A 27,084-nucleotide genomic window follows, 5' to 3' on the forward strand; every position below is an offset into this window, starting at 1 on the left:
CCGGCCACCGTACGGGGAGGTGCCACTGTCGCTTCCGCGCGGGGTGGCCCTGGTGGCGGATGGAGGAGCTGCCTGTCGTCGTCGTCCTGGTCCTCCTCCTCTCCTTACTGCTTGTCCCCCTCGTGCTCCTGGATAAGAGGCGCCGCGGCCGGCGGACGCCTCCGTTCAGTCTCCTGGTGGTGGCCGGCTCTGGTGAGTGGGGGTTGGCGCCGACGGGAGCGGGTGGCGGCGCAGAGCTGCCACTCCAGGTGCCGGGAACTACGAGTCCCGGCATGCAGCGCGGCGCGCAGCCAGCGCGGTGCCGCCGCCGATGTGCCTTGGTGTGTGCCGGGAGTTGTAGTCGCGGCGGCACGTGTCAGCAGCCGGGCCGGGGCCCCGCCATGGTAGCTCCCGCGGTCCGGCCGGGCCGGGTGTCCTCGGGGCCGCCGCCTGTCTTTGCCTGTTTTGGTTCTCGATTGGAGTCATTGTTATGCGACATACTCGTCTTGGGCATTTTCGTCCGTGTTTATGTCCGGCAGTTCAGTTTCAGAACCTTTCCCTCCAACAGCACGTGCATTTCACAAAGTGACGCGCGAAGGCATCGATAAACTGGTGCAGGACTGACACGTGCAGCTTCTCGGTCTTCTGACTGAAAATCACTGATGGTGATGGATTACTGAGGGCACGGCTTTCCAAAGATTGGCACGTCCCTTACATACGTGGCATTTTGCAATTTACCCAAACCACCTTGCTGTGATTTACTTACAAGAGTCACACGTGAATCCATTAGAGGCAGGAATGTCACCCCACGCTCACAAGGGGGTACACTACTCCTTGTTACCCCTCCAGAGTTGAAGGGCAATTAATTTAGCCCAAAAAAATTTTTTTTTAAATTTGCAGTTGACAAATACAAGCCAGCTGTGATTTCAGCACCTCAGTATCCCTTTGGTTTTTGCACACCAATGAATTGAGTAATAATCCCAAAATCTTTCTGCAATCTGAGTTTGACTGGCAGTTTTATAATTCTTGAGGTCATCTTTACTTCCACTAGGGCTGGAAATGTGTGTGCTTTCCTTCAGTCCTTTGGAATCTAGTTTGTCTGTATTAAAAGAATACTTCCACTATATATAAGCTTACCAGGTCAAATAATGCATGTCAGTTAAGATTCGTGTAATGTTCAAGCTTATTCTGTGAGACTTTTAAGTAGAAATCTCCTGCTCTTCTGTGAGTGCTCAGATAATTGCATTAAAATTTGTGAAACCTTTAACAGACACCACTCCGGAGAAAATATCTCCAAATGAATTTGAAAAATACCGTCATGAAATTGTACAGAAAGGTGGCCAAGTCTGGTGCAATGCTGCAACATTGCTTGTCAGTTCTTCACCAGCTACAAGTGCTTAACCTGTGCAGCAAAGGTCTCTTGGGAGCCTAGAGATGCCGAACAGCAGGAGGTAGTAGGAATACATTTAGTTTACTGTTTTGATCTGCAACTTCCAGCAGAAAAGTAACACATCCAGTAAACACTTATGGGTGCGGTTTCATGTTGGTCTGATCTCTAACTGCTTTTCAGGAAACTCAAATGACCAAAAAAAAAAAAAATTAACCCAGCTCCCAAAAAGCACAGTAAGTACACCCTCCCTCCCCTTCTCTCTGGTTTAGTGCCAGTTTAGCTCCGGGACAGAGTGACCCTGCAGTAGAAGGTTGTGAAGGCCTGTTCAAGGGCAGTGGTCAGAGCAGCAGCTGGAGAAGGACAGCTTGTTCTGTCAGCACCCAGCGGCTGCACCGCTGTGGCTGCAGGGTGGCACTGCTGTGGCTGCACCGCTGTGGCTGCAGGGTGACACTGCTGTGGCTGCAGGGTGACACCGCTGTGGCTGCAGGGTGACACTGCTGTGGCTGCACCGCTGTGGCTGCAGGGTGACACTGCTGTGGTTGCAGGGTGACACCGCTGTGGCTGCAGGGTGACACTGCTGTGGCTGCACCGCTGTGGCTGCAGGGTGACACCGCTGTGGCTGCAGGGTGGTGCTGCTGCCTGGCTGGTTTGGTGTGATGAGCTGGGATAGTGCAGCCCCTGCTCTGGCAGGTCACAGCACAGGGCAGGGTCAGTGGCAGTTCTGCTTCCAAGGTGCAGCTCTGAGCCAGATCCCGTCCAGCTTCATTTTGACCATCGCACCATGGGGTGGCCTTTGAGTACAGATTACAGTGTCACTCTTTGCCCAGTGTTCTGCACTGTGTACAGGAGATTAAACACAAATGTCAGATGCCTGTGTGACCCTAATTCAATCCCATTTCACTGGAAAACATCCATCAATACCACTTCAGTGGGAGCTGAGTTCTTTCCATGTTACCGTTCTCTAACTGAAGCCTTTACTCTCAGAAGATACTCTCACTTGTAGTAGTAGTACCAATATGCTTTAAAATGAAAAGTGACTGATTCAGCTGAAGAAATGGAAAGCTACGAAATTTTTCACATACTAATTGCAGCTTTTGTTTAACAGGTGGGCACACAACAGAAATCCTGAGGTTACTTAGCTGTTTGTCAGAGTCATACTCTCCTAGACATTATGTTTTGGCGGACTCAGATAAGATGAGTGAAGCTAAAATACGTTCTTTTGAACAAAAAAGAGCTGAAACATACTCCAACTCCCAGGTAACTTGTTAAATATACTCATGTAAGAAAAATCTTAACATGACATTCTAATTCAAGGCAGTTTGGAAGTGGTTCTTTGGAAGGATATTTATATAATCAACAAGTGCGTTTGATTTTCTAGGTATTGATGATCACTTGCACTAAAGCTCAGCTAAGGGTGCCATTCTATGCAAACTGGTTCTAGAAATAAAATAAATAAACACTACTAATTAATGCTGTACTAAAGAGACACTGAAAATGCAAGGTAAATATACCTAAAAACAGCAAATGCCATTCTTGCTCCTAGTTTGCATTACCACCTTCCTTACTTTCTCTTAATAGCCTTTACCTCTTGTTTAACATGTTAATCCACTTAAAGTGATGAGAGAATGTAATTGTAGTGAAAGTGACTGTACAAGGAAGGCTCTCCCTTGCTCAAGAAAAACATGCTGAAAAGAAGTCTCATAATTTTGTAAATCAGCTAGCCATTAAAGTGTTACTTGTAGCTATAAGAGTACTGGGGGCAAAAATATGGCAGAGGGGATTTTTTTTAAATTTGGCATTTCCCTCAGTGACACATAGTTTTTTTTTTGAAAGAAATTATATATAAAAATATTTTATCTAAGAAAACCATAATTTAAATTGTATTGGCTTTGTGTGTTTCTAGACTGTGTCTTGGTTGTATTTCTAAAATAAATTATTAAACATGTGTTTAAAAGGGATGCAAGGCCTCTAAATGTCAGCTTTCTTACTGATAACCTGAGCAAATGCTGAACTCCTAAAAATCCTGAAAAAATCATTAAAATATCTTGTTTATCTTTTTCTCAGATGTTTGCTTGCTTTCAACTAGTTTGCTGTATGATTAACACACAGCAGCGTAACTGCTGACCTAAAGTGGGATCTGACATCCAGTGAGATTAGTAGAGAGTATTAGTGGAATAAGTACAGTGGAAATTAATGTTCTGACTACAGAAATCGTAAGTTCTTTTGAGCAAATAGTACAACACACAGTAAATTAATTATTTACATGGTGTTGATTTCACATGGTGCACTTCCATTGTCATCAGCAGCCCTATTGGGACAAAAGACTGTCGGACTCAGTACCAATGATTTTCAGAATAAACCCTTTTAATATAATATAAGGCAACTGCTGCTAAGGTGAAGAACAGGCTCACTTAGGAATGACATTTTTAAGTTTGTTCACCCCAGCTTTCACCTCTCATTGTGCACCAAGGATGGATGCTTAATAAAGTGACCAGAGGTATTTCCTGTTCAGAGAAATCTTGCTGGGTAAATAGCCATTCACGCAGTCATGTTTGCTTACCTGAAAAATTTCCAACCCTAAATTATTAGATTTCTTGAAGATACATATTTTCAATATTAAAAGGTTATGTGGTTTTCATAGTTCACTTGTTTTTGCTAAGCAGCTTCCCTTTTATAAACCCTCCAACTACTAACAGATCCTGTAGTTATATTTCCCCTCAGCGTTGAAAGCCAGAGGAACGCTTTTGGCTGCATGTGGGTTTGATGTCTGGATAACAGATGCTGATGATCCTTTGACCATTCTCTTTCTACTGAGAAAAACTTTTTAGAGTGAAAATGAAAGATAAATTTTGGAAAGTAAAGATCACATGCCTGTAACATATATTTGCTAACTTTCAGAGTGTGCTTTCACACACTCATACACCGTGTGTGTTTTGTTATTGGGGACACCGGAGATCACCAAACATTTAAAAATTATGTCTTAGCTTCTTACAGCTTCACATAAATGAAAGGGAGAAGTCTGAATTCTTCAACATATGGTCATTCTCTTCCTCATCTTGTTAAGGAAGTAAAATTTTTCAGAACTAAGGACCAGATGGAAGACAAATTGCAATGATGATGTAACAGAAAATCAGTGATGTAAGAGAAAATTAAACACACACACCTCCCCAAGTATTTTTCTTTTTCATCTGTGGTCTAGCTCCATTCTAACAGCTATTCAGGGAGAAGGAAAGAAAGCCAGAATGGGCATCTTGCTTACAAGAAGAAAAATGCTGCACCTTGACCCACTCAGTCTCTTGAAAAAGAAATCAAAAATGCCTCCTATGAAAAGTCTCTGGTTCTGCTATCACTGACCTTTTTGTTGCCCCCCACCTTTAACCACAGCTATTCCACATGGATGCCCCCAGAGCTGTTACTCAGGGAACCTTCTGTGCTCCTACAGAACCTGTTTTAGCTGCTGTCAACATCCTCTAGCAGCAGAGAGACAACTTAGATTTGTTGACTGAAGAACACGAATTCCTATACCCCCATTGCTCATGTCTGAGATGAGCAACCAGATTAACTAACCTTTACATAAACCTCTTCTGACCATATGTTCTTTTCCATTTTATGTTTCATGAGAGGTACTATGCTAAGAAATATTTTTTCTCAGCATAAAAAAGAACTAAGTAAACCCAGTTTCTTTGCAGTATATTCAGCTAAGCATATTATAATAATTCACAGCAGTTGCAGTTTCCCACCAGCTTTTCCTTGCATCCTTGCAAAACAACAATATTTACTAGGTAAAGGACTACATCACTGGTTTTGAAATTACATTATGGACTTGCCAGTTTGGAACATTTGTTTTCAAAGAAAAAAAAAAATTCATCACTTACAAAGATGTAAAGAAAAAAAATGCAACAATATGACACCATAATAGATAGAGGAGAAATCTTTTTCTGGTATCAGACATATTATGCAGTATTCCAGCAAAATAGACAGGATGTACCTTTGTCTGGAGCATTGACAGGACTTCATGAGGTGAGAGTCTGGGATTACAGAAGCATCTGGCAGTGGCTTTTAAACAAGCAAACAACAACAACCCCCCCCCCCCCCCCAGTTTTGTTTTTTCTTATTATTATTTAGGAGTTGTTTGATGTGTGGATTGAAGTCCTAACATGACATAAACACTGATGTGCAAAGTTTTCAGCATGTTTTTTGCAAAGTATAGATAAAATCGGCCTGATTTTTACTTGAATTCTACGAGTAAATTTCTACTTTGATACTGTTTGGAGTTCCTGCCAAGTTTTGCTGAAATTATTTGGGTTTTTTAATGATGGAGAAAATAATGTACAGTTTTTTTGTCAAATACTCTTTAACACCATTCTTACAGTGAAGGTTCATCTGAATAGTTCCACTGAGCTGTGAGCTGCCTAAAACCACCTTACCATACCCATATTTTTTGCAGGGCTGAGTACTACGCAAGGGTCTAAACTCCACTTACAGCATTTCTTTTTATTACCTGAACTCTTCCAAAGCTTTAAGAAACAGAGGCAGTGATAACCAGAAACCTGTTGAATAGGGAGCAGGGGGGATGTTTATTTTTCCATATTCTGTTGTCAGAGTAATGCAATCAGAGTTTCAACACCTACAAATAAAACATTAAAAAATCAGTTTGTAACACCTGTTAATGCCTTCCAGCTATTAAAGAAACATATCACAGTGGAACAGGATCATTTCTGTCAAGAAAATTAACATTCTGTATTTACAAGTGTTAGGAGTTTTTTTATTCTTTCCACCTTATATATTAAAAAAAAGTCCCAGTTATTGCTATTCAAAACAGATTTGTACTTACAGTTTGTACTTACTGTACAGCTTTTGTCATCTCTCAGGGGCACAAATCACCAGGACTAAGCTCTGACAATTAGCAATGTGCATTTGAAGTAACTGGGCAATTTTCAGTATTTAGAGTTTCTCACACCCAATGTAAGTTCTTCCTGAGTAGCAGTGATCTGGTGTCCCATGTGAACTGAGATTACAACTACTGTCCACATGTCAGCATCACTGAACACTGTACTGCAGCCACTACAGTTGTCTCATTTAATCTGTCAGCAGTGTCTGTCAGGAGGAGTGCCTTCTGACATAGCAGTAATTCCTAGGGGCAGCTCCTCTGCATCGAGGTAAAGCCACCTGCGAGGAGGGCAGGCAGCCCAACAACTGCTCCCTGCTCCCAGAGTTTCAAGACAAAAAGACAACATCCTCGCTTTCTTAATTTGGTACTTTTTACACACAGTGAATCATCTTCACTTAGGAAAAGAACAAAGAAAGTTACTGCTTTACCTCTTTTTTATTTAATGATAAGATGTTCTTTCCTGTTTCTTTAGGCAAATATTTTGCGTTTTGAACATGCATCATGCATATCTTTTGAATACTCACTGAGTACTCCTTTAAAGGATGGTGAGAGTTGCTTTTCCGTTTTTAATAGCGCTCCGCGGACATCGGCTGGGAAAAGCCGCTGCATTTCCCGCAGCGCAGCCCCCGGGAGTTTCAGGGGCCGGAGGCCGCAGTGCGGCTCCGAGCGCCGCTGGTGCCCACGAGGTGCCGCACTCGCCCAACACTCCCGGCACAACTGTGGGGACTTGCCAGTGGCTTGGAGTAACCTGAGACGGGACTAAACAATAGCTGCACAGTTCTGGTATTTCTCTTTTCATACTTTATTTTATATATATTATAAAATATATATATATTTTATACTTTACTGTATGCTTTTTATACACAAACGTCTCCAAACTAGAGTAAAAAAAAAATTAAGAAAAGGTTGCTACAGACAGATTTAGAAAGAAGGAGCCACAGCATTCTCAGAAAAGTAACAGCTCCTCTCCTCGTGCTCTTTTCCAGTTCACCCTTGATCGCATTCCCAGAAGCCGTGAGGTTAGACAGTCTTGGATCTCCTCTGTGGTAACAACACTATACTCCATACTTTACTCTCTTCCTCTGACCTACAAATGGAAACCAGATTTGGTAGGTAAAGAAAATTGTAATTTATTGAGAACTTGCTAATCCCCATCATAAAAACACTTGGAATATCAACAAACACATTGCAGACTGCATCTCATATGTATGCTTAGATTTGCAATTCACAGGAAAACTATTTTTAATGTTAAATTAAATAGTGCAGCAATACATCAAGAAAGAACAGGTTGCACTGCTGATGAATTAGAATAGCAAATACCAGTTTTCCCTCTTGAAGTTTGCAAGTAACATCAGAGAGTCACTCCCTTGTTATGCTGGTAGAGCTAGCAAAAACAAGATTGCTCCTTCCTGATAATATCTCTTCAGGATTGCAGCAGCACAAACTATGCCTGAAAGCCTGGTTATCCTGTTGGCTGGACTTGCTTCTAAAATGGTATGACCAGTCTGGCACAGACAGGTTCAGACCAGCACAAATATATACAGATTCAGTTCTTGTGCTTACATGGACTTTTGAGCTACAATGCATATTTATTTAGTCTTTGGCTGACTGACATTAATTATCTCATCTAATGACAAAAAGCATCACTGCTGAAGTAGCAACTCCTCAGCACTTTAATAGCTTTTTCAAGCTGTTCAGAAAACTGCACTCTCATGCTAATTACATTTATTTTAAAATATTCCACACATTTAAACAAGGCAGAAGCATTCAGGATTGTCAGATGGTAGAACTACAATGGAGATATTCAATCCATAAAGTTTTGTGTTAACATAAAAGGTAGTGCACTGGTCTCCTAGATTTAAGTCTTAAAATTCTGTAAGAAAAAATTTGGTTACAGCTGGCTTCTCACTAGAGTTGGTGTCATCTTAAGGAGTTAGTAATCTAAACTTGAAGGCTTTTTAAAAAGCATTATGTTAGCAGAACTTCAAATTCATACTTTATGAGTTTTAAAATATTATAATGAAGCATGTAAAAACTAGTGCAGTTACAAGGTATTTTTCATAGTTTAGTAGTCGCATCCATACATGCACAGAGGATACTTGTAAAGAGACTTCTTAAAAATCCCTCTGTGAACTGTGTAACTAATTCTAAAGAGGCTTTTTAATGTTTGTGATATTTTGAATGTTTAGAGAGGCTGCTGTGAGTAATTTGATCTCATTTGCTTCAATAGTACTGGTCAGTTCCTGTCAGATCAAAAGCTGCTTGCTTGCTGGACTTTTCAAAGCAGTTTAGTGTGCAGAACAACAAAAGTAGCTTTTTCTGCAGTTACTGTTTTTCAAGCCTATTTCGAAAACTGGAGATAAAATTGGGAGAGGGGAGAAGGTGGCATATTCTTTCTGCAGTGATTTTGATTGGGGCAGAGGTGATAGTCAAGTTTGTTTACATGAGCAAACAGAAGACTGTGAGTAACATAATAATCACTTTGCTACACCATTGTGTTAGGTTAATGTATATTTATTTTTTTACTTATTACAAAAGAAATTGACTGGAAAAATATCACTGTGTAGCTTATTATAGGAAGCAGGAAGTTACTAATCTAATTCTACATTTTCTCTGTTTACCAAAGGAATTTAAAGTGACAGTGAGATTTACACATAGAATTATTAGAAATGGTGTTGGAGTTGTGAACTGTGACAAGCTATCAGAAGACTAACGTTTTTGAAGAACACTTGCCCTTGTAAAATTAAGGATACATTTTAGCAAGGTCTTTAAGCCCTTTGCAGTGTTTAAAGTAACCCCTGTCTCAAAATGAGATCCAAAGAGTCTTCATCCGTAGTTAAAGAGCTGCAGGGGAAGGCAACCCCAACTACTTTTTGTCAGGTGCAATTATCAACCACAATAGCAGCTGGCAGAAGCATCTCTGGCATTGTGGCAAATCGTGTACCAGTTGAAAGCTGCTTACATACTACTACTTGTGTGCATATCTTAGTTTAAGAGTTCTGTAAAATATAATAACTCAGAGAGCTGCAAAGATTTTAAAACGCTCATTTGAGGAGACTGATTCAGGGATTAAAATGCCTCACATTGCCAGTGAAAAGACTGTATGGTATGTGAAGCAACTGGTAGTATTTAATTGCCTTTCAACAAAAATGTTTGCAGTGAATTGAAACTCACTCTACTCTTGGCAAAATGCAATGCTTAGTAATGTAAAGAACTAGAAAGGCTGGGACAAATGCTGGCATTCACAGGACTCATCTATAACTTTTGGCATGGAAATCAACAACCGAGTTTAGAAACAAGCACCATATTACATCATGCTGAGAGCTTTGTATTTTTAAACAGCAGAGCTTACAGAGGGTGCTGTACATTTTCAGTCTAGACACTGGTTTTATTTAACTGCAGGAGTGAAAGACAACTTTGAGTTGCTTCTTAGTCATTTGTATGTATGAGTGATGCCCAAATCCTTACCTGTGATTTCAGACTTGTCAGAAATATGTTTATAAAGGAATGACTGAAGTCTTCTCTAGGTACCCAAAATCTAGAGAAACACAGAAATGTTGCAGTTGTCAAGAAATGCAGGAAAAGAGAAGTACTGCAAAGGGAGCCCAAAACCATTAGGTGCACAAAGGCAAGATTTGGAACAGATATGCTAGTTATGCCAACCTAAGCCTATCTGTGGAGTGCAAATAGCTGCAAAAGGGAAACAGCAAACCCAGCTGCACAGGAGTTACTTGATGTATGCTTTACTTGATGAGCACTTTTGTATCTCACACTGATCTGGCAAAGCTTCTTGGTTTACTTTCCATGAGAAATCAGTTCCATCTAACCTTTCTTCAAGACAGTAAGTTCAGAAAGAACAGAACGACTTCCTGGAGATCTTTGCTTTCTTGCAGGACTTGACCCACACTTGAAGTGGGCCTCCAGAGAGTTTTAGAAATATAGAAGTTAGCTTAGTTGTTCAGCTTGAGATCATCTTCAGGAGGCCCATTTCTGAGTTACAAGCATCTGCGCTCTGCAAAGTTAAGTCCCTTTAGAGACATTAAGCCAAGTAACAATTAAGATGTCAGAAGTCATCTGACATGACTTGGCTTCTGTAGCCAAGAATTACAGAAATAATGTGTCAGAGTGTTTTGCAGGTGAATGTGTGGTGGGCAGTTTTTACATCATCTATCTGCCTTAGATAGGCTTCCTATACAGAGACCTAAAATTCCAGGGAAGGAAAGGCTTGTGCCAGCACACATTGCCTACACCTACCTTCCCCCAGAAAAGCTTTTAAAAGCATTTGTCAGCTGCAGCCAGACTTAACATGCAGTCTCAAAGATTGCAAATTCCTACCATGAAAACAGGCAGCTGGTCAGAGAAAAGAGACTTTTATTGTCTTCGTTGAGAGAAAGGCTAAGAAGAAACATAAAACCAGAACAAGATGTTATAAGATCTGTTATCTAGGAAAGGATGCAAATCCTTCGTATTTACAGAAAAATTAGACAAGCTGCACAGATATTTTTTCCAAAGATAAAGAAAATTACTGCATCTTACACAGATTGTTTGATATACAAGAAGGACAAAACTAAAGTTACATCTTTCCTATAATATGCTTGAGGTCAGTCAGTAGATACAAGTTCAAAGGAAGCTGGCCTTCTCTTCTCTTGCTGCTTACTGAACCATTGTCCTTGGGCTAGTTTGCCAACCCTGAAGCTAGGTTTTCAGGTGATCTAGCCTTTTGTCTGGGTCATGATTATCCTGGTCATTCTGGCATACCTGAAAGCCAAACTGAAAACAAAGGATGTGCACCTGCCACACAGCAGAAGCTGCAAAATATTCTATCCATAGCCATAGATGTATCCAAGCCATAGATGGGTTATGTAACTGGGTCAATGATTTGCTATCCTTTAATATAATTAAATTTCACCTAGAATTGTGCAGAAATGCTGCATAAAGTTCCATAGTAGATTGCACATTCTGGACCCTTAGGACCACACTTTTTTTCCTTTTCTGGGGACACTTCTCAACAGTTCCTACTGCCTCAGGGCAGTACAGAGCCTGAAATAAGTAGATATTTTCAGATGACTGCTACTTGGAAAAACCTGGGTTAAATCAGGCTAAGAAGACGGTCCTCCCACATTAGGGCCTCCTTCCTGTGGGAAGTCTGTAGTAAGTTTACTTTTGCACAGCAAGTACGTGCTCTGCTGTCGCTCCCTTCCCACCAGCTGTCAGTTGAATGAGTCTCTCCTTTTTAAACTTCTTTCTAGAAGACTGAAAGCTGCACAGCTCACCATGCTTGTAGCAGTCTACCTATTCTTTTATGACTGCACATCACACATGCCTGGTCCCCTGACTGGTTAAACTGACTGAGGCGGCTTCTGGTTACAGAAGTGTTCACACAGTAAGCTAAATGAAAGGAGATCATTATTTCATTGAGCTAAGATTTTCCATTCTTTGTGCCCTGCCCAAAATATCTTAAGTTCATAACACTCTCACAAATTACTGTGACAAATAGTAAGTTATTGTCCCTTATATCACGGTTCTAATTGGAACTTTGTGGAAAGCTACAAAATCTGGGTGGTGGCGTTTTTTTCTCTATTCATTTTTTAACAAGTGAACTTTGTATAATGCAATATTAGGACTAACTGCTGCATTCTTTTGTATGCTGAAGCTTTCCCCAGTGTTTATAATTCTTTTTGACCAGATTGACAGTATGTCTGATCTACTCTTGTGCTTCTAGGATCAAAACAGTCAAAATAAGCAAGAGTAAGAACACTGGATTAAGACCTCCAGTGATACAAATTGTTTCACCTAAAAAGAAACCAAAGTGAAAGCATCGAAATTTGTGTTTAACTTCTCAGTGCTGATGAAAATGAGTCTTATTCACCCCTCCTACCTTGTGTACAGCTACCCTGCAGCCACAATGCAGAATTACCCTGTGCTGAGCACAGATAAACATCTAAAGCTATTCCAATCAGCTGGTTCAAAGCCGAATTGTAGCTCTGCCCTTTCTGCCCTTTCTGTGACTGCTCATTAGACGTGCCTATAGACACTCCTTTTCAGAGGGAGGACAGAAGTAGCAGTAAAGATGAACTGAGATCTTAGCTTAGATTTAAGGAGGCATTTTTAGACCTAAAAGAGTCTTAACTCATCAGCTATCAGGCTCATTATGAACCTAATGAACACCCTGGTCACACTTCCACATATGTTATAAAGCATAACAGTCTTGCTAAATCTAACCACTGGTATGCAGATACAGACTGCCAACACCCCTAGGTTTTACACTTACTTAGAAGGTATTTCAGGCAGGTATTTGGTGCACATTCCTGCTATACCAGCTTCAGTGATTAGGCAGTAGCTCGGAGATGTTTTATGTACGTTTAAATGTCATGTGTAGTTAACCTAAAATACTGCTTTCAAATTGAAGTTAAACGAATGCCCGATTAATGAAAGACACACTGAGCTTTGCAATAAAAGGCTCATTTTAGGCTGCTATTAGTAACATACATGAGTATATTTGAAAGTCCTTGGATTTAATTTCTCCTTTCAAGTAGAAGCAGGCTACTAGAATAAGCAGTATGTAAAAATTATTTGTAAAGAGGCTCTAAAAGGGTGGATGGTATTTCTCATGGTGACCAAGATGATGTAGTCAGGTTCAGATTCAGCCAAGGTGATGTTGCTGAAGCCAGATAGTACCTAGTGTTGTAGCTAGAGATGTAGTTTAGTAGCTACCATTTAATTTACTTGGCAAAGGCCTTTTACTGAATTCTTTTATGACCAACTTTTTCATCTACACTAAGTCAAATTTCCTCTACTTCCTACTAATTTGTCAGCAGCAATAAACCACATACCCACTCCATAGTAACATAGGCAGGGAGTTAGTTTATTCTTCACCCTGTATCTGCTTTGGTAATCTTGTTCTTTCTTAACCAACCTTCTACCCATCTCCCACGGTTTCTCAAAAGACTCAGTAGTTGTTTTGTTGGTCCCACTGACAGCCTGGGTTTTCTTGTAATGTTTTGATAACCAACACTAACATTTTCACAGACTTGAGCCTTAGTACCAGTCTCACAGCTGTCATTTATTATTATTTTTAATTGAACATTCTGTGTTTCTCATTTTACGTTTGGCAGCTAGGCTGGGAAGTATGCTGATGGAAACTACCACTCCAAAGACCTTTTAATCCCAATGACAGACCTGTCACCTGGCATACAGGGGCAGTTAGGTAAGGTGCCTAAGGTTAGACTCCTTAGAAAAAATTAAAGCTTGCATGTTTCTTTAGACATCCAAATGAAGATTCTCAAACCTTCCTCACTAAGCCATTGCCTAACTTCTGACACTCCTAATGACCCCAGTCATATCTTTTATTTTCATCAGTAAAGCCCTTGGGCATACCCACAAGCAGACCTGAGCTGTTTTAAGTCTTTACAGTGTCAAATAGCCACATGCACAGCTAAGCTCCTGTGCTCTGCTGGAATCCAGGAGCTTCCCTCACTACTTTGTATGTGGATGCTGATGCAAATCACATCAGCTGAGCCTCTTCCCTTGTCTCTTGCCCCTGAGGACAATGGGTTGGTAACTCTGGGTCAGGCCTAGAAGGCAGAAGTGACAATGCCTAATGCTGTTATGATTAAATCCTTACATCTAGTTCCTAGTGCTTTTGCAGAAGCTCTCCTTTTCTCCTATAGAAAAATCCACTAGGTAGGATTTTCCTTTCTCTCTCTCCCCAAACCTTTAGAAAGTGAGAGCTGCATAAAAGATGATGCTTCCCAATCTATTTCATTCTGTGATGAAAGTAATACTCAGAAACAAATAGAACTCCAGCTGTGTAGTGTACTGATTTAAGTCCTTGCTCTTCCACTTCCCCACTCTGGCATTCACTAATGTTATTTATCCTGGTTAGGTAATCTGCCTGTAGGACCACACATGTCTCTGCTTGTTTTGAAGGGCACCTCATTTACTGGGTGTATTGTACAATAACAAGAGCTACTGTACCAGTGAGATCCAGAGGTGAAGAAGAAAGGTTTTCATGGCAGTGCTACAAGCTCAGCTGCTGACCAGCCCGAACACAAGCTGTTGCTGTAGGACACTGTAACTTCCTTCTTGCACCCCTGATGATTCAAGTGATTTAGACAGTAGAAGATAAAAGTGTAGTCAGGTATAATTCAGTTCTACCTTAATTGCCTGATTTACATCAAACTACACAGCTAGTTTTTTGGCATTTTTTTGTCCTACCTTGCATTCTGCAGGTAAGTTCAAACAGCAAATAGGGTGTGAAGTTTTAGCTGGTTTTATATGCAGGTGGTGGAGGAAAGTGAACTGGATAAGATCTTCACTCTTCAGAAAGAATAAACCAGTAGGTATTTAACAACCTTTCTATTGTTGAAACAGAACCTGAAATTCTTCTTTCTCCCCATCATTAGCAATAATAAGGAACTGTTGAAAAAGGTTCCTGCTTTTTTTAAACTGTAAAAAGTATTAACAGTTCTAAGTTAATTTTTCTTAAGGTTCAAAACTTGAATTTTCAGACATACTAAAGAGCAGGACTAGCAAAAGCTTCAATAACAACACTCCCTCTCAACATGCTTAAGTATTTGAGTGTGAAGTTTTTTAGACAGTAATATAGTATTAAAACCAAGCAAGTGCTGGTGAGCTCATGAGATGCTGTAATTTACACAGCAGAATACAAATCAATTCATTGCAGATTCTCTTCTTGTGCCACAGAAACAACCACCTCCCCCATCAAAACAAAAACCACACAAATGAAAACATTCATTATTCCTATAACATAGAAATACCTAATGGGGTTTTTTTCCTACATTGTTAAAAAGTAGGTATATTGCATAGCAGTTTAAAAAGTAGGACTTGCATAGATATATATATTTCTATATCATTCAGTTAACTCAGCTTTGGTCCGTTTTGTATCACTCCACTTGCCTTTGCCTCTCTTAGTAGTTGTCTATCAGCACCACCTCCTATTCCCTTAGTCCTGTCTCCAGTTGTTCAGCACTGTGGAGTAGGGAACAACGCCAGAATGAAGGAGGTCCAAGCAGTGTCCTAAAGGTCCTCCAGGAGGTCACTCCATGCCTGGTAAGCAGCACAGTCTTCAGTTCACACATGCACATCCCAGCAGCAAACAGCATTGCCACACTCCCACCAGCCCCAGGGAGCAGGGCAATTTTTCTGCTCTTGACCAGGTGACAAAAGGCCAATCTCTGCAGAAGACATTAAGGAGAACAGCAGGTGTTGCCAGTTTCCTATGCAAAGCAAAACACAAATTAGTTTTCCACTTTCTACTAAGTTTAGGGGGACTTATGTTGTGCTCCTTTTGATTGTTATAATTTGAGAACATAAGTAGTACTTAAACACTTGTTCTTTAAAAGATACACAGCAATTGTATGTTTATGTACTAACAAGAAGAACTGCAAAGCATTTTTGGTGTAACCAGTGACATTTAATCCCAGTGAAGCTGCAAGCTCTGCTTTCAGTGTTTTCACTGGTAAATGTCACTCTGCTACAGTGCTGCATTCACCAACTCTAAAGTAGCTTTTATCAGCAGTGGTGCCATGTGCCAGTGTTCCCAGCAGTTCCCAGACTGCTGGCTTAGCTTATTTTCTTTCAACAGCTGTGGAAAATATCTGAAACACAAAGGCAAGAACTATTCCATTTTTATATAGAAGTGATTAATAGGAAATTAGATTTATAGAGTTGCTGAAGGTAAATGTTGTATTCTGATCCTTTACTTCTAAACTTCCAGTAATATAGAGCTTGATTAGTTTATTGTCCTGTTTAAAGTTTGGTTTGATTGAATTGGAAGTGAATTTTAGTATGTAGGACTTAGGTTATAGACCTGACTGCGAGCCCAGGCAGCCAGTGAGCCAATTTAACAGTGAGCTGGGCATTTCTTTGCATTAGAGGTGCATATAAATGGTGTAGAGAGACCTGGAGCACTGGCTTCTGGGACAATCCCTTACAGCTTCTTGGCAACAAAGTTGGAACCCCCAGTGACCCGGAAAGACCTTGGACAATTGCAGCTCAAGAGGTCACAAAAGTGACACAGAAATTGTCTTTGCCGCCTCTTTCCCCCTTTCTGCTGCCTCATTAAGGAAGGCTGAACTCAGAGATTTTCAGAGATGTATATTCTACAGGCAGCCTTGTAGCTAAAGTAAGTAGATACTGAGGGAAGTAGATAATTGTAAATAGATATTTGAGGGAAACACCCTCAATAGCTGTTTGACCTTGTAGAGGCCCTGGTCCCCTCTGGTCCAATAGATTCCTGCCTCTTCCCACAGCATACTGATGATTGCCATGGGGTTCAGTAGGAGATACTGGTATTCTGCTGGTGGGGAAAAGCAAAAGCCTTGGTCTTTTTGAGGTGTAAGACATCAATCATTCTCCAAAATTTACTTTTGAATAGTGTTTTGAAATTCACTAGTAGGAGTGCTCATCTTCTCATCTTTAAGGAAGGCTGTAGATGATTCAGTTCCTTTCCATCATCCTTTCTGGTTTGTGTGCTGGCAGGAGCTGAACAGCAGCATTTCTAGTTTGCACATTCCCAAATGATTCCTCTTCTTTATAACGTACATATTTGTTTTCTCAGAAGTTTCCCCTGTATTCCTTGAAGAGTGTATGATGTTGGACTCCAAGCAGAAGGACCACTGGTCTCCCTTCCTGCTGGCAGTGTGAGAGGGAGTAAGTAGGACTGGTCAGACCAGATTTTTGGAGGGGAATTGCCGCTGCAATTGCAACTGCACCAGTTCTAGGTAGGACATGTCTGCAGACACGCACTGAAGATTAACTGAAGGTTAATCTTCAGTTCTGATTTACAGATCACAGGCCCCAGTTCAGATAGTGATCTATTTGTTTGTGGGCTTCAGCAGGTTTGTAACAGTCTCTTTCAGGGGCCAGTTTCTGAATCTAAGCATTTTGGGATAGGAACACCTATAGTCAGAGTATTATGAGGATTTTGCATACAGAAATCCTATAGAGCCACATCTGCTTTGTCTTGTTTGAATTCACATGTGTGAAAGGGGAAAGAGCAGAAGACATGAGTTAAGATCAGATCATGGTTTTTTTTAAAGATGCCAAGTCTATAATTTTCCTGGTCCTTTTTCCTGCATGCAAGTGCTTTTCCATGGATCAAAGGGCATCTGAGAAGCAGCTTACAAATGATAAACAGTCAGTAGAAGCTATAAACTGAGTACATCATATCAAAACCTGAATATAGGAGAGGTATTTTATTATGATTTTGATTGTTGCCTGTTTTGTACCTCAGCAAAGTAGTAACAGCAGCTCAGTGTGGCGTTTAGAGCTACATAGAGGTTCACAAATAGACCCATTTAGTGTTATTTCATTACATGATGTTTTGTGAGTACACTTAGTTTGGAATTCGTTGTGGCAATTACCTCTGTGTGTGCATCTAGACACAGAGATACCAAATACTGAAAGGACTGGAGCTGCTGGCCAGGCTTAATAAAGGGGAGAAGTACGATGAAGTGTATGGCTTGAGGGAGACCATGATTGTAAAAATTCAGCTTTTTATAAAACCTGTTATACAATTCTCAACTTCTGGGCTCAGTAGAATGTTAGGATGGCTACCTGATCTAAATCATATCCACAACTGGTGTTTTTTGTGTCAGACAGTGGAAAGTAAAGGACCATTGCTTGAGCTTTCATAGTAGATGGAGGCTAAAAGAATGCAGAGCCATTTAAGAAGGAAGACAGCTGGAAGGGTGCCTGAGAAGAGGGTTGCAAAGAGAGATGAACACCAGTGATCACAAAGAAAACTAGGGAAGAGGATGGGTGGGAGACATCTCGGAGGATTGGGTAGAGTGCAGACAGATTGATGGAAAACAATGGCAGTGAGGAAAGGACAGGAGAGAGGATGGCAATAGAACAGAAATGGCAATAGAACAGGTGGCAATAGAAGAGAAAGGGCTCAGGGAGCAGTGAAGATAAGACAGTATGTGTACTCCAGGTAGCTCTACTAAAGCAAAGGGGAAGTGGAGTTCCTGTTCAGCAGTGGTGCACATTTTTGTCTGTTCACTTAAAGCTGGATTTTGAATAGGAGATCAGTAGTTATACTGTACATTCAACTCACAAAAACAGTAAGTAGTAAATAATTTATTGGGGCTTTAGGTGCTTCTTATGCACTTGTCTGAAACAGCCCAGCTTCTGCAGGGATGCTGGTGGGTTTTGCCTGCAGACACAGGAGAACACATTGTTTCCTATGCCTTTATTTTCACTACAGTAACAAATGTTATTACAAATAGACATACCTAAACATGCCTTAAGTTACATGTCATGTAGTCGTGTACCAGTATTGCAGTCAACATTCCTGCAAATTAATTAAACTTTCCAGAAAATAAGACAAAATGCATCATTTAGTTCACAGATATGGAAAAGTTTCTTTGAAATGCAAAAAGGCAGCATGTGTGGTTGTTTTATGTCCTTACTCACCAAGTCAAACATATAAAAAACAGATCTTCATTCTCAGTAGATTGTAAAGTAGGATTTAAAGCCCCAGTGTGGATGTGCTTGAACTCAGGTTCAGCAGGAGGTTTGAAACCACAGTATATTGCTCTGATTTCAAAATTCAGGTATGCAAAGTTGATGCGTTCAGCTTCTGAGCTATAGAATACAAAAATAATACAAAATAAGTACACCATTGCAAGTTCCAAATTCAAGGATCTGTGAAGTTGATACCCTAAACTTTCAAGATTAAAACTGCATGCAGCATGTTACTTGTAAGGGACTTTGAGAAAACATCAGCAAAGTTGTGCATTAATAAATAGTTCAATTAAGATCAACAATAAAATCAGAACATTTTTAGAAACAGTATTACAGTCTGTTGATTGTGGTAAGAAAACACAGCATTGCAATTATCACATCCCCAAGCCTGATTTCTGGGGCTATGATCAAGGCAAAGCATGGGTGAGAGAATTTGGAACTCTGTAGCTCCAAAGCTGTTGCTTTTAAGTGAGGCTTCCCCTTTATCAGTGGGATCTTGCCATGAAGCAGGAAAGGAAATGTTCTGAACTGATTGTTATAGCCCTGAAGCAGAAACTCAGATTTTTTCCCTCACCAGTGTATCTTTTACAAGCTGGTGAACTTGGAACAAAAAAAAAAAAGGGGTATAGGGCCATGCTTTTATAAAAGAACTCTTTATTGCCATGTAACCCCAGCTGTGCAGAAAAGTACTGATTACATGGTAGTATTTAAGTTTAGTGAGAAATTTCTTGCCTGAAATTAATTTTGATACCAAGTGGAGTGCCTAATATACCCTGGTTTAAATCTTTTAAGCAGTCTGTTTTTCAGTTGAACAATGTCTAAAATTAAAAGAGTACATTGTTTTGTTGTTAACATTTATACATGAATTTGAGATCCTCTGCTCCAAGGACATGACATGTTTTTGCCAAAACACCTTCCTCCTGTATGCTTGTAACTGTCTCCTAGTGTTTATTAAAAATAAAAAATAAAACCCAGTCACACCTATCAGCTAATAGATTCTTGTGAAGGTCCTAATACATCAGCCCATTTTTGATCAACTCTGAAGTGTTTTGTTGACTTAAGCCAAGTTTTAAGAGGTTTATAAGTGGATCCCAGGTTTAATCCTAATTCAATTTCTTTGGCTTTATTATGTGCACAGATTTCATGACTGATACTGATACAACACAAAGCTGTGACTGAGAGTGGAAGCTGTTTTGGTTATATAACCATGAGTCAAGGAACTGTAAACTTTTCCTTCATAGAAATAACCATGCCATCTCAGAGCTCTTTTCCTCCTTCATGACATGTAAAGAAATATGGTATTTTTGACAGCTACTTTGAAATAATATCTTTTGTTTGCCCCCCCATTTTTTCAAATTCACCTGCCATTGCCGTTTTTGAAATATATTTTTTGTGTAATTTTAAATGAATATACACACTTCTAATTTTTTACTTTATGAAAATACTCATTATTTACTTTTGTAATGTGTTTCATTTCTTTCAGATATTGTGCAATGGACCGGGAACATGTGTTCCTGTCTGTTTATCTGCTTTTCTTCTTGGCCTTCTACGAATAAAGAGAACAATCATTGTGTATGTAGAGAGCATCTGCCGTGTGGAAACTTTATCCCTGTCTGGAAAGATTCTTTACTACTTTTCAGATTATTTCATTGTTCAGTGGCCTGATCTAAAGAAAAAATATCCCAAGTCAGTGTATCTTGGTAGAATAGTGTAACAACAGAAGAAAAGCTAAGCTTTACCTAAAATAGACTCTGTAAGCTCCTCACTCACATTCCTGTAGTAATTTATTTTCAAGAATTCCTGTTACAAAATTAGGCTGGTACTGAAAAATGAGACAATAAAGATTTCTCTGCATTTCAGTAAAATTTTTGTGTAGTTGTATTTATTGCTATCATGTAGGTGTGTTCACCAATAACCCATAGTGGCTCTAAGTCTATGCTGCCTCTGTTTTCATCTAGTTTTCCTGCTATATGAATGGTAATTTTTGTCTACAAATAAATATGGGAATTTGTATGAATGTAGCATTTCCTGTAAGGAAACTTTGTGTCATTTAAAAAATTGTAAGCAACAAAGTCTTTTCTAGCACAACAGGCTTTATTTCCTTTATGCTAGCAGTGAAGTCCCTTGTGAATCCTTCGAGTATAAAGGAAACAGTTATATTAAGTTGGCTTCATGACAGTTTGTACTTTGTAGTCTTCCAAAACCCGCAGAGCATTTAACTGGTATTATTTTTCCTCTGGTCTTGTCAAAGCTGTCCTTATGATCTGTTGTGCACCTTTTGAAAATTGTTGCTCACTTCTTAAGATAAATAAAAGAGTGGCAAGTGTCATGCTACAGGCACAATACTTAACCAATTTAAGAGGTAGTTTCTTCAAAGCTTATGTACAAAAAGCCATACCAAATCTACATCAGAGCAAAACTGTCAGCTGGGGAAATTGAACTGGTTCAAGCTCTAAAATAGAGAAAAAAAATCAGTAATAAGGGAAGGAACAGAGTTTCCCTCTTTTTCTGATACAGTGAATTTGACTTTCAGTATATCCTGTTTTCTCATTTCAAGGACCTTACTTTCAACAGTACAATATACACTTAAGACTTTGCCATGAAAAATGGTATCCTGTACATTGGAACAACTTTTAAAAGGTATTTTGTTGGCAGTAAGTGTGTGAAAGCATACTCCAGCATTTCACATTCATCTGGCAAAATGTAATTCTACAACTATCCCACCTATAAAGCAATATAAACACATCTGTCATCTGTACACACACAGAGCTATGTGGCTGGCTACAGAAACATAAACAAAGAAAAAAGCTCAAAGAGGAGTAGAAACGCCCTCGAGAGTGCACAGCCTGACTCTGGTGAAGCCAAGAGCAGCTCCTCACGCTGCCGCTGGAGGAGACTCTCGGAAGCCTTTTCCTCAGCGTCAGATGTCAAAACATTGCAGCAGCTATTCTGGTAGGGAATGGGGATGGAATTTAGCTCAGCAGAAACAATGGTTCCTGCTGTTAGGAAACAAGAGTCCAGAGGAATAGGCTGCTTTATGCAGAAAATCATTCTAAATCATCAGAAAACATTGTGCAGAAAACTACCGTCAAGATATTGCAAGGCCCTGTGTGGGCCTGTGGGGAAGCCAGATGTTATAACCTGTCCAACAGGCTTAATAATCCTCAGCATAAGCAGAGGCCCTTGATGTGGTCACATGTGAGTTCAGAACAGGGAGTTTTTGTGGGTTTTAACCAAGATTATGTCTGAAATTAGAGAGCCGTTAATAGGTTAAGGCTATGTGAGAAGGACTTTGTGCAGCACATACTGAGGTCCTTGAAAATGACTTGGTTGAAGTAAATCTGATGTGTCCAAGGGCTTTTTTTCCCCCTGAATCAGAGTGAGGACTATCTTATGACTTTCTGCACAGTTGCAGATAGCTTGATAAGTTGGAGATACACTGGACTTTATTATGGCGACTGGTAATTTGTTTTACATCAGTGCTTTCTCTCCTGAATCTTGCTTTCTGTTTTGCAAGGGAACTAGAGTAGAGGGGAAGAGGACAGAGGCAGCCTCTTGCTCTGCTGCGGGTGCGGGGTGACGGCGCAGGATCAGTGCCCCGCGGCCGGGAGAGGCAGGGAGGAGCAGGGCGGGGGATGCGCTCCCGCTCCTCCCGCAGCGCCCCCCGCGCTCAGCAGCCCGGCCCGGCACCCGCCCGCACCCTGCTCGGGATTCCTACCGCAGCGAAAGCATCTCTGGCTGCTCTGTTACTCCCTCAGAGCCCTGCCCAGGGCAGGATTTGGGGTTTTGGTGTGCTTTCCAACTGCGGGTTCATAAACTTTGTGAGTCTGCCTTTGAACGCTGTGGAGTTCCAGGAATTTTCTTTCACCTGTCACCTGCATGGCAATGACTACTGCTAAAAGAAAGAACTTGCCTGTTCAGACTTGTCACCTCCCATGTAAACACTCTGAAGGTAACAGTGGATTTCTTTACAAGAGGCTGTCCTGAAAATCTGAATTGCTCCAGGCCAACTGATGTAGAAGAGTCTCATTTTCAAGGATTTGGGAAGACTTTTCCCACTTCTCTTCACTGCCAGCCTTCTGGGAGAGCAAAGCTAAGAGTATCTCAGCCTGTGTTCCCCCAACAGCACATTCTTTGCTCTGGTCAACGTGGGAAACACAGGTTAAAATAGCACATACAAAGTGGTTTCAAATCCAGATTGTTGGCTATGAGAGTGTGGGACACTACCTATTCCCTGGTACTGCTATTTTCCTTACTGGCTCAAGTGCCTACTTGAGTTAAGGGCATTTACTTTTCAGCTGTTTATAATTAGTTCTAGCAAGTGAAAACTTGGATTAGAAGTGACCCAGAAGTCTGTAAAGTTGAAGCAGGTAGAACTGCTCTGGAGAGCTCAGAAATGGGAAGATCACAGCCTAACTCTGACCAAAGCCCTCAACAAAATACTGCATGACAGCCTTAGGAGACAGTTCAGAAAAAAGACTTCTGGCTCAAATTCTCTTAAAGGAAGTTTTGTTATCAACCAGAGCGACCTTTCCTTGAAGAGATTATCTCAAATAACTGCTAGTTCTCTCCAAAAGCACAGTGGAGCTGAAGTAAACTAGCATTTTGTTATTGAGAAGCTCTTTCTTATCTTTTGTTTTTAGAAGGTGGGTACGACCAAACAGTCTATTGTTTTAGGGGAAAACTGCATTCTTCCTCTCCCAGCACAGAACAGAAAACAGCCCTCCCAGGGTCTAGCAATCGACTTAAAGGTCGCTGACTGGATTCCTTAAGTTTAGATTCTTGGGGTTTGCTATGTCTCATTTTTTCTCTTAAATATTAATATTATGGCAAACATGTTTGCATTACATACAAGGAATGTTTGATATGAAATACATTACCTCTTTTTCTCCATTTCCAAAAGAGGAAACCATAATACCTTATATTTAAAGCAAAATGAAGAAGTATATTCTTAAAGAAAGCAAATATGACTTTATGGAAATACCATCATCAAAATTGGCAAAGATTTTCAAAGAGAACAGAAGGCATCCAGAAATTCTTTCCCTGAGTCCTAGCATGAAAGCCAAATTCTAAATGAGTTTTAGTTATCAGATTGTTTTATCTAGATATGCATTAGCTGACAAATATTAAATATTCAGAGTTCCTTCTCTTTGGACCTGGTTGTCTCCTAGTGGAGAGTATGTAATGTACATTAAAGACAGGTTAATTTTATTTCTGAAAAGGAGGAAGAGAAGGTAAAAGAGGAGCACCAGTTAGAAATAAAATAACTATGTAAGAAAAAGGTTGACTCTTGATAAAAACAGCTTAAGAGAGTATTTCTATGTTGTACCAGAAGAAAGCTAAACAGACTGATCTGAAAGCTTAACAGACTGATCTACTTTCAGCCAATGATTCAAGTTTCTACAACTCAGCCATGGCCATTCCAATAAAGTTATGCTGTTCTGTTTCATTTTGCAAGACATTAAGGATTTCTGGGAACAGTAGTCAAAGTCTCAGGAGCAACTTCTGAAGTTGTACTCACATAATTCTTTAGATACCCGTTTTTCCATGCAAAAACATCCTGTCGTAACAAAGGACAGTTAATACCTTGAAATAAAAGGCACATAGATAATTTTAAACATACAAATGCAAGTCATGTTTGTAAAGCAAAGAGATCCTCTTAAATCTGTGCAAGGGACTCTAGAGCATATCCAGACCCAAAGTGAACACCTTTTCCAACCTCATTTTCACCTCCAGATGAGCTTATCAGTGTGCCTTAGCCAATGTGCAATCACAGACTGCATCCAAGCAGCAGCCAGTTTCCCTGGGACAGGAGAGAAAGTAGGATGCCTACAGGGAAGAATAGCTCAGAGGGAGTTAGTGGCACTTGCACAAAAATCTTTACTTTGTTTAGTGCCAAGTGGCACCATCCAACTGAAGACATTTTTGCCCCACACTTCAGTCCTTGGCAAACAGCACAAAAGACTCACTGACACCATTTCTTTCTAGCTACTGTGCCTCTTACATCTTCTTAATGGAAATGAAGGCTTCTAACAGACCCTCAGGTTGCTCGCAGCACAAACTGAGCTCTAGACCTTTCTGAAACTTGAATTTGACTTTTTCCAATGACCATACTTCCTGATAGTGTAATGGTAGTCTCATGACCAGTATTGTTGAAATCAATAGGAAGTACTCAGAGGCAGAGGTCATCTTGCATAAGCTGCTTGGTAACAACCAGAATTTTGCACAAGAATTCAAGAAAACCAGTAGCTCTCACAGTAACAGCTTTGGACAACATTTTTCCTCTGCATTGCTGTTTCATGCTGCAATGGCAATGGAGAAGGAAATGAAAGTGGCATATGATACATGAAGATGGACCTTTGTTGACATACTGCTTTAAACTCAGGTCACTATTCTTCAGAGCATAACATTTCCTATTTAGAATTTCTTATATCTATTTTACTTCCTCACCCAAAAATTTTTAACATGTTTTATAATCCAATTCATTAACTAGTCAGACAGAAATATGCATGCAACAGAAATAAGCAATCTCACATTTAGCTGTGCCAGGGATAGGCTTTAACCATGCATGCATCTATAAAAAGATGTATTTGTTGATTGATAATGTGAGTTTTACACATAACTTGTGTTACCTTTGCATGTACCTGAGGAACAAAGCTGAACAAGATGTTTGATGTGTTTGTTATTCTCTAACAAGAGACAGAGTAGAAGTACCAATATTTAAGAGACAAAAATGGGGGAAATGAGGGTCTCTCTGAGGAATGTTTAATGTTTCAAAAAACTTAAAACACTTTATCAGTTATTATGCATATTAAACAAGTATATTGTAAATTGATGAATTAATGAACAGTAGCACAGACACTAGTCCACTATTCCACCCAGAATGTTTCATTTGCAGTTTGGAGTGCCTTTTTTTTCCCCCGAGGAAGTGTGTTGGGGGTGAGACAAGTGCTCAAAGAGATTTTGTATGAACTTCAGAGGAAGACAGTATTCTTAGATGGATTAAATTGTCCTTGCACTATGTAGCAAATAATTTTTAAAGGAGTCCATAACAAAGTTATAGTATTTTTTAATATTGAGATGAGCTTTAAGAAGTATTTTAGACCCTACAGTGAAGTTGCTGTGCATAATCCTACCTCTTCTATGCATCAGTGCACAGTAGGTTCTTAAAATCAAAAAAACCCTCTACTTGGTTTAAGAAAGAGTGGATATTTGTAATGCTATATCAACAGTCAGATCTGCTCAGTTAGCATTACTGTAAATTCTACTTTCAGCTGCCAGTAGCTTGGCAATTAGAGTTTCCTGCTTTATTGTTAAACACTGCAATTGAACTCTGCTGCTTTTCATTTGTGATCCAGCTTGGGATGTCAGCTGACACTGAAATGAATGTCCTAACCTCCAATTCAGTGGCTTAAAGGATATCTCCCCAGCATTCACTGCCAAGATGAAATCCAGAAATTATTATTCAGCAGCAGTAAACAGGGCCTGTTTTTGCAGGCACCCATTTGTAAAAAAGCAAGCATGACAGCTGGGAATTACAGTTAAATGTGCTTTTTATACCCACACTGAAAAGCAGAATATTAAAAGTAATGTAGCTGTATTTGTAAAGAAGCACTTAAGTGACATCTTAGCAGCTCTGCATTAATACTTGTAATAATTCCTTTAAAAAGTAACTTCATATCAGGGTACACTAAGTCACATTTTTCAGTGGAGTTAGAGGAAAAATAAATACCTTCAAAAGTTATTGGTGGAAGGATCTCCACTCTTCTGTCACTTCCAGATAGAAGATGACCACTGACAAGAAAATCTCAGAGCACATCCCAATTCTAAACATATTTTTCATTAAACTCCAGACTAGAAAGAATTCATTAAAATCTTCATCTAACTTTTTATTTGAGTAACACTAGGGGTAGAATAGGAAGGCTGAGGAAATACAGACAGAGCTGCTTCCATGTAAAGTGTTACTTTGGAAAGATTGAACAGGTAATTCTGAAAGAAATTGTTACTGCTGCCTTGCTGCCCTAACACAGCTCCCCCCCTCAAGTTCCTTCACGTTTATTGAAGAATCAGAATATATCACAAAGCAGTTACGATTTTATACTGGTTAGACTGAATTTACACAGTTCAGCACTGTGCCATGATGTAATGAACATTTCTATATGCTCGTTTGCCAAGCTTTTCCTCTGAAGGAAGTTTGTTACAGACTGCAGATACAACTTTATTTTGTATCTGTTTACTTACAGTTTTAACCTCCATGACCGGAATTTTCCTCTGTGTTTACAAGTAAACATTACCAGTACCTTCTACTCCATCCCACAACCCCTTTTGGAGC

At 40.0% G+C, this 27,084-nt stretch overlaps 1 protein-coding gene across 1 annotated transcript; it reads left to right on the forward strand.

Moving 5' to 3' along the window:
• The first annotated feature begins 7 nt into the window (after positions 1–7).
• ALG14 (ALG14 UDP-N-acetylglucosaminyltransferase subunit) lies at positions 8–20,617 on the forward strand. Its single transcript, XM_042030138.1, has 4 exons — positions 8–192; positions 2,475–2,626; positions 7,247–7,369; positions 20,236–20,617. Exons 1-4 carry the CDS (start codon positions 60–62, stop codon positions 20,464–20,466), a joined length of 639 nt encoding a protein of 212 aa, XP_041886072.1. The 5' UTR covers positions 8–59; the 3' UTR covers positions 20,467–20,617.
• Positions 20,618–27,084: the final 6,467 nt, after the last annotated feature.

This window comes from Corvus kubaryi, unplaced genomic scaffold, assembly GCF_017639235.1.
Source record: "Corvus kubaryi isolate FWS band 111438036 unplaced genomic scaffold, C.kubaryi_AGA036_p1.0 37334, whole genome shotgun sequence".
NCBI lineage: Eukaryota > Metazoa > Chordata > Aves > Passeriformes > Corvidae > Corvus > Corvus kubaryi.

Bases quoted from the DNA above. Each gene is read 5' to 3' on its own strand.
- ALG14 (XM_042030138.1), top strand. From the start codon at position 60: ATGGAGGAGCTGCCTGTCGTCGTCGTCCTGGTCCTCCTCCTCTCCTTA. The intron at 2,627-7,246 runs GTAACTTGTTAA...GCTCTTTTCCAG, and splicing joins AAACATACTCCAACTCCCAG to TTCACCCTTGATCGCATTCC. The intron at 7,370-20,235 runs GTAGGTAAAGAA...CATTTCTTTCAG, and splicing joins ACAAATGGAAACCAGATTTG to ATATTGTGCAATGGACCGGG.